The following is a 17029-nucleotide window of genomic DNA, read 5'->3' as shown; positions in this document are numbered from 1 at the left end:
TTGCTTCCAGTCATTTATAGTAGTTTTCTGTATCTAATACTATTATTTTTGATTTACCAGAGATTATGTGGCAGTGCTCAGTAAATGTTTGTTTTGTTTTTGTTTTTGTTTCTGTTTCTGTTTCTTTTTTTCTTTCTTTTTTTTTTTTAAGACAGGATTCTTTGGGTAATCTCAACTGTCCTGGAACCTACTCTGTAGACCAGGTTGGCCTCAAACTTACAGAGATCTGTCTGCCTCTGCCTCCAGAGTGCTGGGATTAAAGGTGTGCGCCACCACCACAGCCTAGCTTTATTTTTGTGTATTTGGGACAGGGTCTCTCTATGAATTCCTGGCTGTCCCAGAACTTGCTCTATAAACTAGACAGACATTGAATTCACTGAGATCCTCTAGCATCTGCCTTCTGAGTGCACCACTGTACCCCAGCCTAAATGTTTGGTAAATATGAATCATAGATTTTTTTTTAAATTAAGGACAATTTAAATTAAAAGTATATTGTGTTGGTCTTGGTAGTATATGATTATAATCCTAGCACTTTGGGAGGCTAAGGCAGGAAGATTGTGAGTTCAAGGCCCTATGTAATGAGTCTGAGACCCATTCAGATCCTGTCTCAATAAACAAGGTGAAAGAAAAAGGCATTGTCAACATCTAAACTGAAACGAGTTAACCGTACCTAATATTTATTATCGTGTAATTGCTGTAGGTTAAGAAATACATGTAGCTTAAGATAAAGTATTTTTTACTGGGGCTGGAGAGATGGCTCAGTGGTTAAAAGGACTGGCTGCTCTCTTAGATGATTTGTATGTGGTTCCCAGCAACCACATTGTGGTTAACAACTTTCTATACCTCCAGTCACAGTGGATTTGACCCCCTCTTCTGTATATAGTCTATAGTACCTCTGCAGACACTATATGTACATGTTGCAAGGACAAATATGCAGGCAAAACCCCATATCCATAAAATAAAAATAAGTAAGTTAAAAAATAATAGTTTTTATGCGCTGGAGAGGTGACTTAGTGGTTAAGAGCACTGGTTGCTATTCCAGAGGACCTAGGTTCAATTCCCAGCACCCACATGGCAGCTCATACCTGTCTGTAACTCCAGTTCTAGGGGATCTGACACCCTCACACAGACATACACATGCAGGAAATACACCAATGCACATTAAAAAATAAGAAAAAAAAGCCAGTTTTCATCATTTTGTCAAAATGGTGACTGAGACTCTGATAAATTAAGTAGTAATCCCTAGGTCAAACACCGAGTGAGCAGATGTTGGAGCTGAGATCTGAACCCACGCTGTCCCCAGAACTCTTGCTCTTAATTATATTTTAAGCTTAATTTATTATTTATGTATAGGGAGGTGGATGGGTGTGGGTGTATGGTGAGGGGGTAGGGTGGAGGGAGCATGTGCATGCCATGGTGTATTTCTGAAGGTCAGAGGACAAGTTTTTAAAGTAAGTTCTGTCCTTCCACCTTTATGTGAGCCCTGGGGGTCCAACTCAGGTTGTCAGGCTTGCCCAGCAAGCGCCTTTATCCACCGAGCCATCTTGAAGGTGACTGTTGCTCTTAATTACTCTGCTGTTCTAATTGACCTTCTAATCAGTGGATGGGTAAATCACGAGCTTCCTCTAATGCGGGATTCATGTAGTTCAGACTGCCCTGGAAATGGCTGACGTCATAGCTGAGGATGACTTGAGATAACCCTCTGCCTACCTTAATGCTGGCACTCCACTCTTTGCTCAGTGGCTTCTTTAACCTTTCCATATATATAAGCTTGAGACAGGGCTTTCTGTCTCTTTCTGTGGATGTGTTCTTCTTGCACTGGCTAGAGAGTCCCAAGTCCTGAGTTATATGAGGCACATTTTATAGCTGGAGCTTAGATGGGGAACATTCTGCTTGTCCTTCATTCTGTATATCTTATAAGCTTTCTTTTATGTGGGTACAGTGTAGGTCTTGGAGTCTAAGAAGTCTCTTTTTAGAGATCTATTTTTAGAGGCCATTTCTGTGTCAATTTATATAGAGGCATACACTATAAATCAAAACCTATAGTAACAAATGTTGCTTTTTGGCCATTTGAGAGCACTGTGTGGCAGAGCAGTAAGCTGTAAACTGTTGGTAGCTTCAGTGGCACATACCTAGAGTCCCAGCTTTTTAGGGGTTGAGGCAGGAGAATTGCTTGAGTTAGACGTTTTTGGCCAGTATAGACAACAAGGTGAGGTCCCTATCTCTTAAGGAAAAAGGAAAGAAAATAAATTGTTTAAGATTACCTTATCTTCGGGGTGTTGGGATGCAAGCCTTTTATCCCAGCCCTTGGAGGGAGGCAGACGACTGTGAATTTGTGGCCAGCCTGGTCTACAGAGCGAGTTCCAAGACAGCCGCAGAGCTGTGACTGCACAGAGAAACCCTGTCTCGAAAAAACAGCCCCCCAAAAAGATTACCTTATCTGAAGAGAGATATATATGTATATATTATTACATTGTGCTTAGTAACTTTGAAAGTTTTTTCTTCTATCAAGATCATTTTGGTAAAATTTCATACTATAAAATCTATTAAGATAAACAAATCTAATTCTTAGTATATTTTTAAAATTCGTCAGCTACCACTAAACTTGACTCAGAATATTTCTGTTGCTCTGGAAAATTCTCAGTTTCTGTTTCCAACCAGTCCCTGGTTAGCCAAACATTATTGCTTTCTGTTTTCACAGTTTTTTTACTAAATGTTTTTTTCCATGTTTTTATAAATGGAATCAAAGTGTATAGTGTCCTACATCTGACATTTTTCAATTTAATGCTTTTAAGATCCCTTCGTGTAGTAGTTTGATTTATTAATTTTGTGGATATACCATATATTCTTTTTCAGACAGGTAGCCACGGCTGTCCTCAAGTTTGCTATACAGCTGAGACTGGCCCTGAACTCCCGGTACTCCTGTCTCTATCTCCAAAGTTATGAAATTACAAACATATGCTATCATGCCCTTCTCACTCGCCAGCTGATGGGCATTGTGGAGAGTGGAGACTGTTGTTTTGTCTTGGGCTATTCTGAACACCGTGCTGGTTGTTCCTCCCATTTCCCAGGAAATGTGAGGGTCTGTTGCTTTGAGTTCTTGGCCTTGACAGTACTAATTTTTAGTTCTGTTGTTTTTAAAATATTATTACCATCCTAGTGGGATCATAAAGTTAGGGTTTGGATTTCTCCAACCCTAATGCTAATGGTATTGAATCTTTTAAAAAAAGGGTTCTTATTGGTTATCGGTGTAACTTCTTAGAGAAATGTGTATTAAGGCTTTCTTTTTCTTTCTTATTTTTTTTTTGTTGTGTTTTTGTTTTTTTGAGACAGGGTTTTTTTTCTGTGTAACAGCTCTGAATTTCCTGGAACTCACTTTGTAGACTGGGCTGGCCTCGAACTCACAGAGATGCTCTAGCCTCTGCCTCCTGAGTGCTGGGATTAAAGGCGTGTGCTACCAATGCCCAGCAAGTCCTTCTTAAAAAAAAGTTTTAGGGTCTAGAGAGTTGTCTCAATGGTTAAGAGCACAGGTGCTCTTTCAGAGGACCTGGGTTCAATTCCCAGTACCCACATGGCAGCTCACAATTGCCTATAAATCCCACTTCCAGGGGATCTGACACAGTCATATATGCAGGAAATACACCAATGCAATACAATAAAATAATTTATCTAAAATGGCTGTAAAATTATGTATCCAGGTGTTTACCTACGTTTGAGCACCGCTTGCATCCCTGGTACCGAGGGAGGCCAGAAGAGGGCACCAAATCTCCTTCAACTGCAGTGGAGTTATAGACAGTTCTGAGTCCCTTCATGTGGATGCTAGGAACCAAACTCAGGTTTTCTAGAAAAGCAGCAGGTGCTCTTAGCCACTGAGACATCTCTTCAGCTCCCTAACTTCTCATTTTTAAATTGTCTTTTGTCCATGAGTTTTAAGAATTATTTTTATATTTCTAGGCATATTACATGCAAATACTTTCTTCTTTTTTTACTCATTTTCTTCTTCTTTTTTTAAAACATGTATTTATTTTTGTATTTGAGTCTGCAAGTCTGCCTGCATGCCAAAGAGGGCATCAGATCTCATTATTGATGGTTGTGAGCTGCTGGGAATTGAACTCAGGACCTCTGAAAGAGCAGCCAGTGCTCTTAACTACCAAGTCATCTCCCCTACCTCTCCTTCACTTTCTTGATGATACATTTTGAAGCAATTTTAAAAAAGAAGTTTTGGTAGGAGTATAAATTTATCTTTTTCTTGTTGCTTATGCTTCTACTGTCATATCTAAGTAAGGTTGTAACGATTGCCCTTTGTATCAGTGTTGTCGTTGTGGTGAGATGCTGTGACCACAACTCCCATACACAGAGTTGATTTCACCTGCTGCTCCAGAGGGAGCATCCATGGTGGCGGGGGAGGATGGCAGCAGGTGCGCAGAGCTGAGCGATCACATCTCTACTGTACATAAGAGACAGAGAACACAAGCTGGGAACCAGGTGTTCAAATACGTGAGCCTACAGGGACATCCTCATTCAATTCACAATACCCCCCTGTATTTTCTTTTAAGACTTTAAATTTTTAGTTCTTACATTTAGGTCTGTGGTTCATTTTGAGTTAACTTTTTACCTTTGAGGTGTGTGTATGGGGTGGATGGGTGTGTGTACCATGGCACTTCTGTGGAGGGCAGAGGACAGCTTTGTAGATTTGTTCTCTCCTTTAACCTTCATGTGGGCTGTGGGTATTGAACCAGGCTGACCCATCTCTCTAGCATCAATATTGTTATTTTTTATTATTATTACTAATATTATTGCTAATAATCTCCAACATCATGAATTATTTCAGGGTTTTTTCTTCTGCACCTGCATTTCCTAGTATCATCAAATTCCTTTTTGTGCATTTTTTGCTTTGTTTTGAACCTGCATGTGTCACAGGTGAGAGGTGCGATAGGCCACTAATGTTCCAGACCCATGCTGTGCCTTCTGCAGATATGAGCAGTGTCTAAACTGTCAGAACGTGAGGAGGTCATAAGTGCTAGTCGGGCATGCCTGGCTGAGAATGGAGCACAGCTGTATACCAGCTGTGTGCCTTTGAGCAAGCCAGATTCCTCCTTGAGCCTTAGTTCTCCTATTAACCCTGTGCTCCAGATTGAGCTGACAGTGAGTTAATAGTAGAAAGGAGAGCAAAGGCCCTTTTCTCTACAGAGCTAATCTTATTTGTTAGTAGCTACAGCCTTTGTGGGGAGGAGTTGAGACAGGGTTTCTCTGTGTAGCCCTGGCTGTCCTAGAACTAGCTCTGTAGACCAGGCAGGCTTTGAACTCACAGAGATCCACCTGCCTCTGATTGCCAAGTGCTTGGGATTAAAGGTGTGTGCCACCACCACCCAGCCTACATTTATGCTTACATTTCTCTGGCAGAAAAAATACCAGTATCTTTTTGCATTCACAGAATATATTGTAGTTGGATTTTTCTTTGGGCCGCCAGCTTACAAATAATGACAGAGACTTGTTATTAATTATGAAAGCTTAGCCTTAGCTTAGGCTTGTTCTGCTACATGGTGTTATCTTTCTTCCATCCCGCACCTCCTGTTTCCTGTTCGTGTCTCCTGGTGAATCCCGCCTTCCTCCCAGAGTTCTCTCTCTGCCTGGAAGTTCCATCTGTACTCTCCTGACTATTGGCCATTATGCTTTTTATTTCACCAATCACAGCAACTCATCTTCACACAGTGTACAAATATCCCGTAATATTATACTTAAAAAATCATTTCTTAAATAGTGTGTGTGTCTGGATATGGATATACCCAGCCTCAGAGACCAGAAGCATCAGATCCTTTGGAACTGGAGTGATGGGCATTGTGAACCACTGGATATGGGTGGCGGGAAACAAGCTCAGCTCTTCTCAGAGAACTGTGCAGGTTCTTCACACTGAGCTGTTTCTACAGCCCTACATACACTGTACTAAGCATTTTAATGTACGAGTGTTTGCGTGTTCATTTGAGTACACATGTTTGGGTTCCACTGAGAATGCATGGAGATTAGAGAACAACCTGGGTGTCATTCCTGTCTTCCACCGTTAGGCAGGCTGTCTTTGTTCAGTGATGTAGATGCCATGGTAGCTGTCCGCAAGCTTCCATAGATCCTATCTCTGTCTCCCATCTCAAGGTAGGAACACTAGGATTATAGATGTGCACTACTTTGCCAAACTTTACAGAGGTTCTGAGGATTTACACTAAAGTCCTCACGCTTGTGCAGAAAGTATTTTACCCTCTGAGCCATCTGTGCACTATATACTTAACAGTCTTAAGTTAAAGTGCTGTAACCAGTATATGTATGAATGTAGCACCTTTAGCTTGTTGCCATTACTTTCTGCAGACTGTTTCTAACATTCTCTTTTACATGACAGGATATTGTTAACATCCAAGTCAGGAGCTGAGATTCCCTGGGTAGTAGTATGCAATGCTGTAACAGGAATTTCTGTGCTCTGGGGTCCCTCTTAGAATGCATGTTCTTTTTTTTTTTTTTTTTTTTTAAAATATTTATTTATTTATTATGTATACAATGTTCTGTCTGTGTGTATGCCTACAGGCCAGAAGAGGGCACCAGACCTCATTACAGATGGTTGTGAGCCACCATGTGGTTGCTGGGAATTGAACTCAGGACCTTTGGAAGAGCAGGCAATGCTCTTAACCGCTGAGCCATCTCTCCAGCCTGAATGCATGTTCTTGAAGTGGCACAGCACTTAGGGCACTGATGCTGCGTTCTCCGTCTCATTTTGCATTTTAGGGAAGCTGAAGCCGACCATGGCGTTCATGTCAGGAAAACTGAAGATTAAAGGGAACATGGCCCTGGCAATCAAACTGGAGAAGCTGATGACCCAGATGAACGCCAGGCTGTGAAGGACAGGAAGCAAACATGACTCGTAGAAGGGAAAAGCTCAACAGTTAAAAATCTGTTGTCTCCTCCACTGTCTTATAAGGACACATATGTTTGTTCTGGAAAAATTAGAATTTCTGTATCTATAAGACTTGAAATTGTAATTAAAACAACTAACCAATCATGTATAAGTCTCACTAAGTGGCCTCCTAATATATTGTTTTTTTTCTTTTTTCAATTTTTTCCTGTAAGCTTTATTTTATTCATGCTTTCTTGCGTGAAAAGTAATATTATGTATCAAGCAATAGGATTAGCTATTTACAAAATTTCTAATGTAAAATGAAGTTACCTTATCTTCACAAAGAGCTGGGTGAAGAATTGAATCTCTCTCTTACCCACTGCCCCTGCCTTTTTAAAAAAGGACTTTTGTCAGTGTATAGTACTTGCAGGCAAAATTTTGTTTAACTTATAACAAGCATTTTATACTATTGATACTATTCTAGATATCTTTAAAATTTTAGCTTTCCCCTCTTTTCCAGATAGGGTTACCCAGCTGGCCTTGAACTGAGGGCAGGTCTCCTGCCTCAGCTTCCTTAGTGCTATGATGACAGACAGGAGCCACCATGCCAAGCTAAATTCAGTTTTCAAGTGCTAATTTATAGAACTAATTTTGCGAGTATGCCTTATGCCAGCTAGTAGTTCTCTCTACTCACTACCTTAGCAGCTTTTTAAAAATAGATCTTTAAATCATGTTACCTTCAAATAAAGATGAATTTATCTCTTTGATTCTCTGTGCCTTTTTTTCTTGTCATATTATACTGTTAGGCCAATATAGTGGTAATAATAATGTTAAGAATAGATACCCTAGCCTGTATAACACAGTAGGCCAGTCTCAAAAATACAACAATATAGCCGGCAGGGTGACACACAGCTTTAATTCCAGCACTCGGGAGGCAGAGTGGAACTCTGTGAGTTCGAGGCCAACCTGTTCTACAAGAACTAGAAACCCTGTCTCAAAAACCCAAAGACTAATATATATGAAGAATTTACGTACAGATTTATCTATACATATAAACAGTATAAAACAAAACCCATTCTATCTAATATGTAAATCACTATATAGTCCATTCAGTATATATATAATATACTGTCATATATATATGTTCTGTCCCCACCCAGAGTTAAGCAACCATCACCACAATGAATTAGAACTTTAAAAGAAGCCGGGCAGTAGTGACATAACACCTTTAATCCCCGCACTCAGAAGTCAGAGGCAGATGAGTTTCTGTGAGTTTGAGGCCAACCTGGTCTACAGCCAGGGCTGTTATGCAGAGAAACCCTGTCTCCAAATAAAACAAAACATTCCCTCCCCTTCTCCCTCCATCCCTTCTTTGCTTTGTGGCGTCAGAAATCAGTTCTTCCACCATGTGGGACCTCGGAGTTGAACTCGGGCCATCAAGACTGGAGACAAGAGCCTCTGTGTAACTCGCCATCTTACAGCCCCAATCAAAATGTTTACCACCTCCCCAAAGCATACAAAGGCGAGCTAAACCCGCAGGGTGGGCTGTTTGTGTGCCCTGCCAGGGGCTTGCCTCTAGAAAACATCTTTGGTGGTTGTAATTTCAAAGAAGCTCTTCATTTTTTAAGTGTCTGTCTCTAAGTCATGGAAAACCGAGCTTTTGTTTGATTTGGGCGGGGGAAGTCTAAGTCTTTTGGAGGAAATGATTGGTAGTGTAGCTGACTTCCTGAGTCTGAAGGTGCTTTGACCAAATCTGGTGTTAAAAAGGAGAAATCTGCGAACGCAGATAGAGTCAGTGAAGTGACAATCTTTTTTTCTTTTCTTGTGGTGCTGAGGATCAAACCCAGGGCCTCACGCACCTTCAGCAAGTGCTCTACCACTGGGTTATAGCCTGAGCTCAGATGTGGCAAACTTCTTTACCTTCACATTTGCTTGGACCCTTACAAGTCTAGCTCCAGGTGGTTCTGGTTTGGAGGTGGGTGGGACTGGCCCACAGTAAGGATGTCATGAAGATGGTGGCTTCCCAGGGAATGGGTTGGGTGTCCTCTGAGGTCCTTGACACTTTTGGGATAGCAGCTCCAAGTCACACTTTCCTTTTCTGAGCCGTTTACTTACACCAGCACTCTAGCAAAGACGCTGTGTCCAAATTATTTCTTCTGCAGGCAAGGGCATAGAGCACCTGCCAGTTCTTGAGTCACTGGCTGGGTACGTGTGTCCCTGCAGGGGACATTTTCTTATGTGGATGGATTTTAGGTTTTTGGGCCTTGAACCTTGTGTGAGTTTCCTTTTCCTATGTCTCTTTAGCTCTCTGCTGCCAAAAGCTTTGTAGTCAACAGCTTTTACTCTGGCTTAATGCCTACTGAGTTTTTCTTCCAACAAAGGTCATAGACAGCAACTGTGGCTATCCAAAGGAGTTGGGAGTCTGCTTGCATCCCGCAGGCTAGTCACATCTGTGCCAAGGTCCTGTGTTGGTGGGCCACTCTCTCCTGTGAAGACAGAAGATGATAGTTGTCTGAGGAGCAGGAGTGTGGCTGGAGAGGGCCAGAGGGAGACGAAATGCTTGAGGAGCTGGTTTCTTGGGGAGCGGAGAGTCCTTTGCTGCAGCTCTCTCCAGAGTGAGTCAGAAGAAGTCCTAGTGGCTTGTGAGTAGCAATTGGCTTTCCTGTCAGTTCACTGATGGAGGAAGGTCATTGGTTAAATAATAAAAAAACTGCCTTGGCCCATTTATAAGCCAGCCCTTAGGTGGGTGGAGTAAACAGACAAAATGCTGGGAGAAAGAAGCCGAATGTGGAGTCGCCATGATTCGCCCACCAGACACAGACGCAGGTTAAGATCTTCCCTGGTAAGCCAGCTCATGGGCTACACAAAATATTAAAAATGGGTTAGATCAATATGTAAAAGCTAGCCAATAAGAGGTTGAAACTAATGGGCCAGACAGTGATTAAAAAAATACAGTTTCCGTGTAATTATTTCGGGGCATAAGCTAAGCCATGCGGGCGGCCGGGTGCCGGGGACGCAGCCCCGCCGCTCCTATTACAACAGAGTGGCGCCCAACGTGGGGCTCGAACCCACGACCCTGAGATTAAGAGTCTCATGGTCTTGTGCATGGGGCTACACAGAATATTAAAAATGGGTTAGATCAATATGTAAAAACTAGCCAATAAGAGGCCAAAACTAATGGGCCAGGCAGTGTTCAAAAAAATACAGTTTCCGTATAATTATTTCGGGGCATAAGCTAGCCATGCGGGCGGCCGGGTGCCAGGGACGCAGCCCTGCAACAGTTCACTGTGCACTTCCCTGGTCCCTTCCTTGGGTGCTGGCCCCTTCTCTTCTTTTCAGCAAGCTCAGCTAGACAAAGACGATGATGTGGACCAGACACACCCCGTGAAAAGCAGAACTGGGAAGACTCCAAAGGGAGAGGTGAGGAATCCCTTTTGCTCACAAGAAAATGCCAAGCTTCTTCTCAGCAGGTGAGGAAGCGGCACAACAGCTGTGGGAGGGGCCTGCAGAAGAGGCCTCGTGCCTGGTGGAGAGTGTGTCTGTGCAGGCCTGGCATGGGAGAGGGGACTTGAGAGTGGGGGCCAGTGCTTTGCCCTTTTGTCACGGCAGATCTCAGAGTACATTGAAGAAGTTTTTCTCCCTGATGACTGCTTTATTCTTCTCAAACTCTCCCTGGAATGGATGCAATTTATGAGATGAGAGGTGTGTCAGAGAGGGAACATGTGGAGGTGATCCCGTGGGTCCTGAGACAGGTGCTGACAAACCAGCAGGGATTATCAGCAGGCAGAGAAGCAAGGTAAAGATTTTGGCTGGTCTTTGTTGTTGGTCAAACAATAAACAACATAAAATAAAACAGCATAAAACTGTTTTATTGTTATCTGTTTCAAAAAAGATATCTGAACTCCTGCTAACCCAAATACAATGACCTGAGCTCAGAAAGAAATTTTGAGCCCAGACCCTAAATGCAGCCACAGCATTCAATCCTATACAGAAGGGTCAGGTCCTGGGACCTAAATTAACCATTCCCTAAAATAACCCCAGAACGTCTTCTCGGGTACCTGGCCTGGGCCCTTTCATGTATGTCTGCTCAGACCATCAGCAGACTCTCACAGATTCTGGGTCCATTTCCAGAAGGATACCCAAAACAGAAAGACACGAAAGGACACATAGACACAGAAAACAGAGAAACTTACCTGCCCCCTGAAGGCTCTACAGGGCAGTCGTCCTGGCTGGCCTGGGGGATCCTGGAGAGCTCCCAAATGTTTTGCCCAGATCACAGAGTCCCCTCCCCCACAACCAACCTGGAGACTGAGTCCTGTATGTAAAAGCAAAGAGCTTTTATTCTCACGATCATAATTTCTACTTACATCTAATATATGAAAACTATTTATTGACTGTTTACCCAAGCATTTTATGCTTGTGTGTGTGTGTGTGTGTTACATGTGTGCATGAGTGCGGAAGCCCTCAGTCAAGATCGAATGTCTTTATCCGTCTCCATCTTATGATTTGAGGAGGTGTCTCTCAGTGAACCTGAAACATGCCAATCCAGCTAGACTGCCTGACCACCGAGCTCCGAGGATCCAAATGCCTCCTCCCAAAGCCCGCAGATTTGCGTCACCAAACTTAGCTTCGATGTGAGGACTGGGGATCTGAATTTGGGTCTCCATCTCTTCAGCCCCCTACACTGGCCTGAAACTCAATGAATTCCACTGACTGGTGAGTAAACAAAACGTCCCGTTGTGTAACAATTTCTCAAAGATAAAACTTTCCACCTTAGGAAGAAATTCCTTAAGTATGGTATTTGAAAGCGTAGTGAAACCTTTCATATTTCAGGGAAGCTCTTAATCTCAGGAAATTAAAAAAAATTAATAGTTTCATCTGGAGCCGGACAAACACCACTTTGGTAAACATCCATTTATTCTGTAGATGCTCCCCAAACCTATTTTAATACAAAAGAGGAAAAGCTCTGAAACACATCATTCGTGATGATAATTTTGCCCACTAGAATTTCACTCAACAAACTTGACGACAAAGTTCAGAAGTTTATGAGTTTTCACGGTGTTTACTTCACATAATTGATGAAGGCAGAAGGAAATAAGCGCCCTATCATATGTATATGCTTTTCTGGGCATCTGCTCAGTCAGTCCTGCAGTTTGTACACGAACTTTTCTGGGCATGATCACATCCTGCTACCGAATGAATGAGCTTCAGTTCAGAAAGAGATCTCCTCTGGCCCCTACCAAAGAATAAACATCAATCTCAGAAGACGCTCAATGTTGGCCTCTGTCTGCCCTCCATGTATGGACATGCAAACACCTACATGAACATGTGCACACAACACACGCCCACAGAGAATTCTATGGTTGTATTTCAAATCATTTTGTAGGGTTGTTATCCAAGGAATCAGACAAATGTAAACATATCTTTATAAGGAAAATGAAATTGATACCTAGACAGGCTACTTGACTTAGCAAGAATAACACTAACTGAGGACAAGGAACTGCTCATAAATTCATAAATTAAACTGAGTGTAAGAATTTCCCTTCTAAGAATTATCATGTTACAGACTGAATGTTTGTTGTGTTCACCAAAATTCCTAGATGGAAGCCCTAACCCCCAATGTGAGGATGAGGAATTGTGAGCAAGGCACACACTCACATGGTCTCCCTCTAGCTCTGCCACAGGAAAAATCAGCAAGAAGGCAATTATCTGTAGACCTGCACAAAGGCCCTCCCTAGGATTGGGTTTTTCTCATTTCTGTTATAAGATATCTAACCTTCACTTCTGAGAGGCAGGGGGTGCTTTGATTTAGCTGTTGGCATTTGCCAGAGAAATATCAGAGTGAGCTAATAGAGGCACATAGTAATTTTTTTACACATCACACTGGACATTGTATCTATAGTGGCTTTATGATTAGACAGGAAATATGGTATGTAGCTGTCATGCCATGTGAAAGCCTAAAACTCCACGAGCTCTATTTACAAAAGGAAATAATCAATGCTGGAAAGCTATTGGACTCTTCCAAAGAGCCCAGGTACCATCACTTCTGCACCACTAAGTCTGAACTATTTACGTTGCTCTCAATAAAACATTAAAGAAAGCAACTGATAGCCACTCTGGTTAAGGGAGCAGCTGAGAAGGCATGTATGCCACATCTTGAAGGCCACTCTGAAATTTGCTATTCTATACATTCAAAGATGAAATGAATTTGTAATGTTTTGATTTTTATTTGGTTTAAAAATATTTTATGTATCCAATTTTTAGCAAATAAGCTTAAATGTTTTCCCAAACACCTTTTCCCTGATGGGATACTATTTTAAAAATTTTATCTAATCAAGGGTCTGTGATAGGTGCAAGCTGGAACCCAGCCTGGACTACATGATGAGTTAGTTCCAGATCATCCTGAGCTAGAGTGTGAGATCATGTTTCAATAACCAATTAAATAAATAATACCCCACCAAAGATCATTGGAAAATGTAGATATTTACATGATGATTCATAACAGTAGCATAAGTACAGTTATTTTTCTGTAAGTTGTAGTAACAGCAAAATAATTTTATCATTGGGAGTCACAACATGAGGAAGTGTGTTAAAGGGTCATAGCATCAGGAAGGCTGAGGACCACTGTTCTAGAGAGTAATGCTTGCTGCTAACGTGTGTGCACTTAGACTGCTCTTGCCACCACTGTGCTTCTGCAGAGTGAACACAGACGGCATTGGCTCCTCCTTTTTCCATGTGCTGAGACATATCCAATTCTGCAAGTTTATGGAGTGCTTTCATGATGTACTACTGAGAATAGAGCATAAAAGTAGTAGTAATAACAACAACAAAATCTTAATGTCTATTTCACCCTCAGAAAATAAAGCATTCCAAAGAGGAAATAATCAAGTAAAGAACAAAAAGGAAAGGGTGTTTATAGGTAATGTTACACAGACATAGTCTTCTTTTGTTGTAAAGACCGTTAAAATGATACAACAGTTAAAACTTGGTTTGGAAAACACTGATTGTAAGCCATACTTTTATTTATTAGGCTTTACTTAAACTATTTTTATACAACAATCACTTCAGAAAGTGAAAATATTTTAGTTCCAAATTTTAAATGGAAAAAAGCCTCAATCAGTTTCTGAGGACACAAGATTTGGAAAAGATTATCCACTTAAAAATACAGTCCTATCATTAGCGAACACTTGAAAATTTGTGCCTGCCGTAACCATAAATAACAGCTAATCAATAATAAAATCCTTTTTACTAGAAGTCACTGGTACGGTCTGTGTGTGTGTGAGTAGTTCTTGGATCAGAGAACCAGTGCTGTGTGCCACGTGCTACCATGTTTTGTAAGAATACATGCTCAGTGTACCTCTGAATTATACAATGTGTAAGTCAAAGGTCCCTTTGTCAAAAAGTAATATATTAGCACGAAGGAAGCTTCTCTGCGAATGTATACAGCAAAACTTGATCAGATGATTACTGATTCCTTAGTTTAGCTCCACAACGAGAAACACATGACTATATACCCAGATGCTTAAGAAACCCAAAACTCTTCAGTTTGGTTGAAAGCTAATCTTTAAGGACAGAAGATTTTAGAATTCTTTACTGTGAATCTAACTTTTGTAACAGGCAGCTGAAGAAACTTTTATTATTGAAATAGTGTATGTCTTTTTAAAATAGCCACAAGAGGGCAGTCTTTCCTAAGAAATAGGTTAAAAATGATCCTAAACCTGTGAGACAGCATTTCTTTTTACAACACATTACCCATTATAAAGTAAATTTAAATACACCACACATTAAATCCAGTGAAGGCATCTAATCTCTGAAAAGTCAACAGAAGATTGCAGAAGATCATGATGATCCTATGCCTACAATTTTAAGTTCAATGCATAAATTCATTTAATCCCTAAAAGAGCTTGCAGACGGATCTTTACCATCTCTGTTTGTTGTGGAATAATCTTTTTGTTCACCGCGAAGATGTGTTTTTGCCAAGGTGCCTTCTGATTGGTTAATAAAGAGCTAAATGACCAGCAGCTATACGGGGATTCTAGGCAGGTCTCTAGAGGACTCTGGAAAGGGAGGAGGAGAGGCTATGGAGACTGATGATGGGGAATGAGTATGGCACACAGAATGGGAATGAGGTAAAGGCCACATGGTAGAATGTAGATTAATAAAAATGCGGGTTAATTTAAATTATAAGAGCTACCGGGACAGGCCTAACATAAGGTCAAATTTTGATAAATCATAATAATCTCTATGTCATTATTTGGGAAATGGCTGGCAAGACAAAGACTCACAACATCTATTTGTGGAAATACTGGTTACTAAGAAGTTAACTGTTAATCTAAATGTATCCCCCCCCCCCACAAAAAAGAAAAAAAAATAAGACTTGGGTGCACAAACTAAAACAAATGAGGTATATTTTTCTAAATGCCATTCCACACACTGCATGCTTACCTTGCCAACTATCATGGCAGACACAGAGTTTTTCTATTGTTAGGTCACAGCAGCCATGATGTGGACTGCCCCAATTGGCTCTACAGTATGGAATATCACATGCTTTCCAGTACTGATCAAATTCACAATATACTTGATTTGCAACAGAGACACTTGTAGATGGAAGTTTCTGTCCCACCCAGTCCCAAAGAATTTTATAAACTGTTTGGCCTATTAGTTCAGGCTTATTATTAATTAGCTCTTACAACATAAATTAATCTATAATACTTGTTCATGTCTAGCTATGTGGACATTGGACGATGTCTAAGAAAAGGTCAAGTCACATACACGCAATGTAATCAGAATCACAGAAACTTCTCACTATAAAAGATCAAGCCACACAGAAGCTAGTCAGAATCATAGAAACTTCACACAAGAAGCTACACAAGCCAGAAGGGCAGAGTAACACATTTCAGTCTCGTAGAGATAGTAATTAACAGCCCAGCAAAGCTGCCCTTCTTAACTAAAAAAGACAAACGACTTTATCTTCCGTGATAAACAAAAGCTAAAAGAACTCTGGCTGCTAAGCCAACACTAGGGAAGATGTCTACAGCCATCACATAGACTGAAGTGTGAGCAGTGCTGATACCTGAAGATGCACCTGAAACAGGTAAGAAGAGAGACTAAGGGAATAGTTCATCAAGGTGATAACATTTACCAAGAAGCAGAGCCAATTTCATAAGATAAATACTGTTGGATATAAAGACAGACTGACCACAACACAATAGTAGGTGGCATCAATACCCCACATTCAACAGAGAGGTCACACAGACAAAACGTTCAACAAAACTTGTCAGACTTAAATGACTTAATGGACACCAATATGACATTCTAACGCAGACATGCAGCCTGTACCACCTTCTCAGCAGCCCATGAGAATTCTCTCTAAAAGTGGAACACATTTTAGGACACAGAAATGTCTTAACAAACATCAGCAAATTAGAACAATATTTGTACTCTCTTTGATCACAGTGGTATAAATAGAAATCAACAGGAGACTAGAAAATACACAAGTCATAGAGGCTGAAAAATACATTCCAGAGTCAATTTTAAAATCCCTACAGACAAATCAAAATGAAAACTTAATATACCAGAACCTATACATTAAAATAAAAGTGGTTATACATTGTTATAAAACCAATTCATTAAAACTGTAGAAATATCAAATGAAAAAAACGTAATGATGGAACTTCAGGTCTTAAAAAAAGAAGAAAGAAACAAAACTAAAGTCAGTAGGTGGAAAAAAGATAAAAGTATCAAGGTAGAAATTAATAAAACAGAAATAAGCAATCTAAAGATTAAATAAAATAGGATGGTTTCTTTAAAGAGATAAGACTGACAGACCCTTAACCAAACTATCCAAATAAAGAGAGAAGATCAAAACTAATAAAATCAAAGCAGAAGAGAAAGACAGTGAAACACATACCAATGATGCCCAGAAGATCATAGAAGTGCTATGAACCATAGGATCATTAAGTAATTAAACCAGACACATTCTACAAGATCAACCCATCAGAGTCAAGGTTTTTTTTTTTTTTTTTTTTTTTTTTCTGAGTTTTAAACCAGGATGCAAGACACTTTGGAATTATTGCTTTGTGTATGAAGTGGATGTTTCTTGCTGTAAATTTCTCTCTGTAGCTTACTTCCATCTGTTACAAACTTGGGATT

At 40.7% G+C, this 17029-nt stretch overlaps 1 protein-coding gene across 1 annotated transcript in view; it reads left to right on the top strand.

Annotated features, from left to right (window-relative positions):
- Positions 1-7637, top strand: part of Hsdl2 (hydroxysteroid dehydrogenase like 2) — a 38207-nt gene extending 30570 nt beyond the window's left edge. Inside the window, exon 11 of the mRNA XM_057791046.1 lies at positions 6769-7637. Within this exon, the coding sequence (XP_057647029.1) occupies positions 6769-6881 (113 nt within the window). The 3' untranslated portion in view covers positions 6882-7637. The remainder of the gene's footprint in view (positions 1-6768) is intronic.
- The last annotated feature ends 9392 nt before the right edge of the window (positions 7638-17029 follow it).

Source organism: Chionomys nivalis, chromosome 16 (genome assembly GCF_950005125.1).
Source record: "Chionomys nivalis chromosome 16, mChiNiv1.1, whole genome shotgun sequence".
In the NCBI taxonomy this organism is placed as follows: Eukaryota; Metazoa; Chordata; class Mammalia; order Rodentia; family Cricetidae; genus Chionomys; species Chionomys nivalis.
Note: the sequence above shows the minus strand (reverse complement) of the source record. Positions and strands in the feature narration are given on the sequence as shown.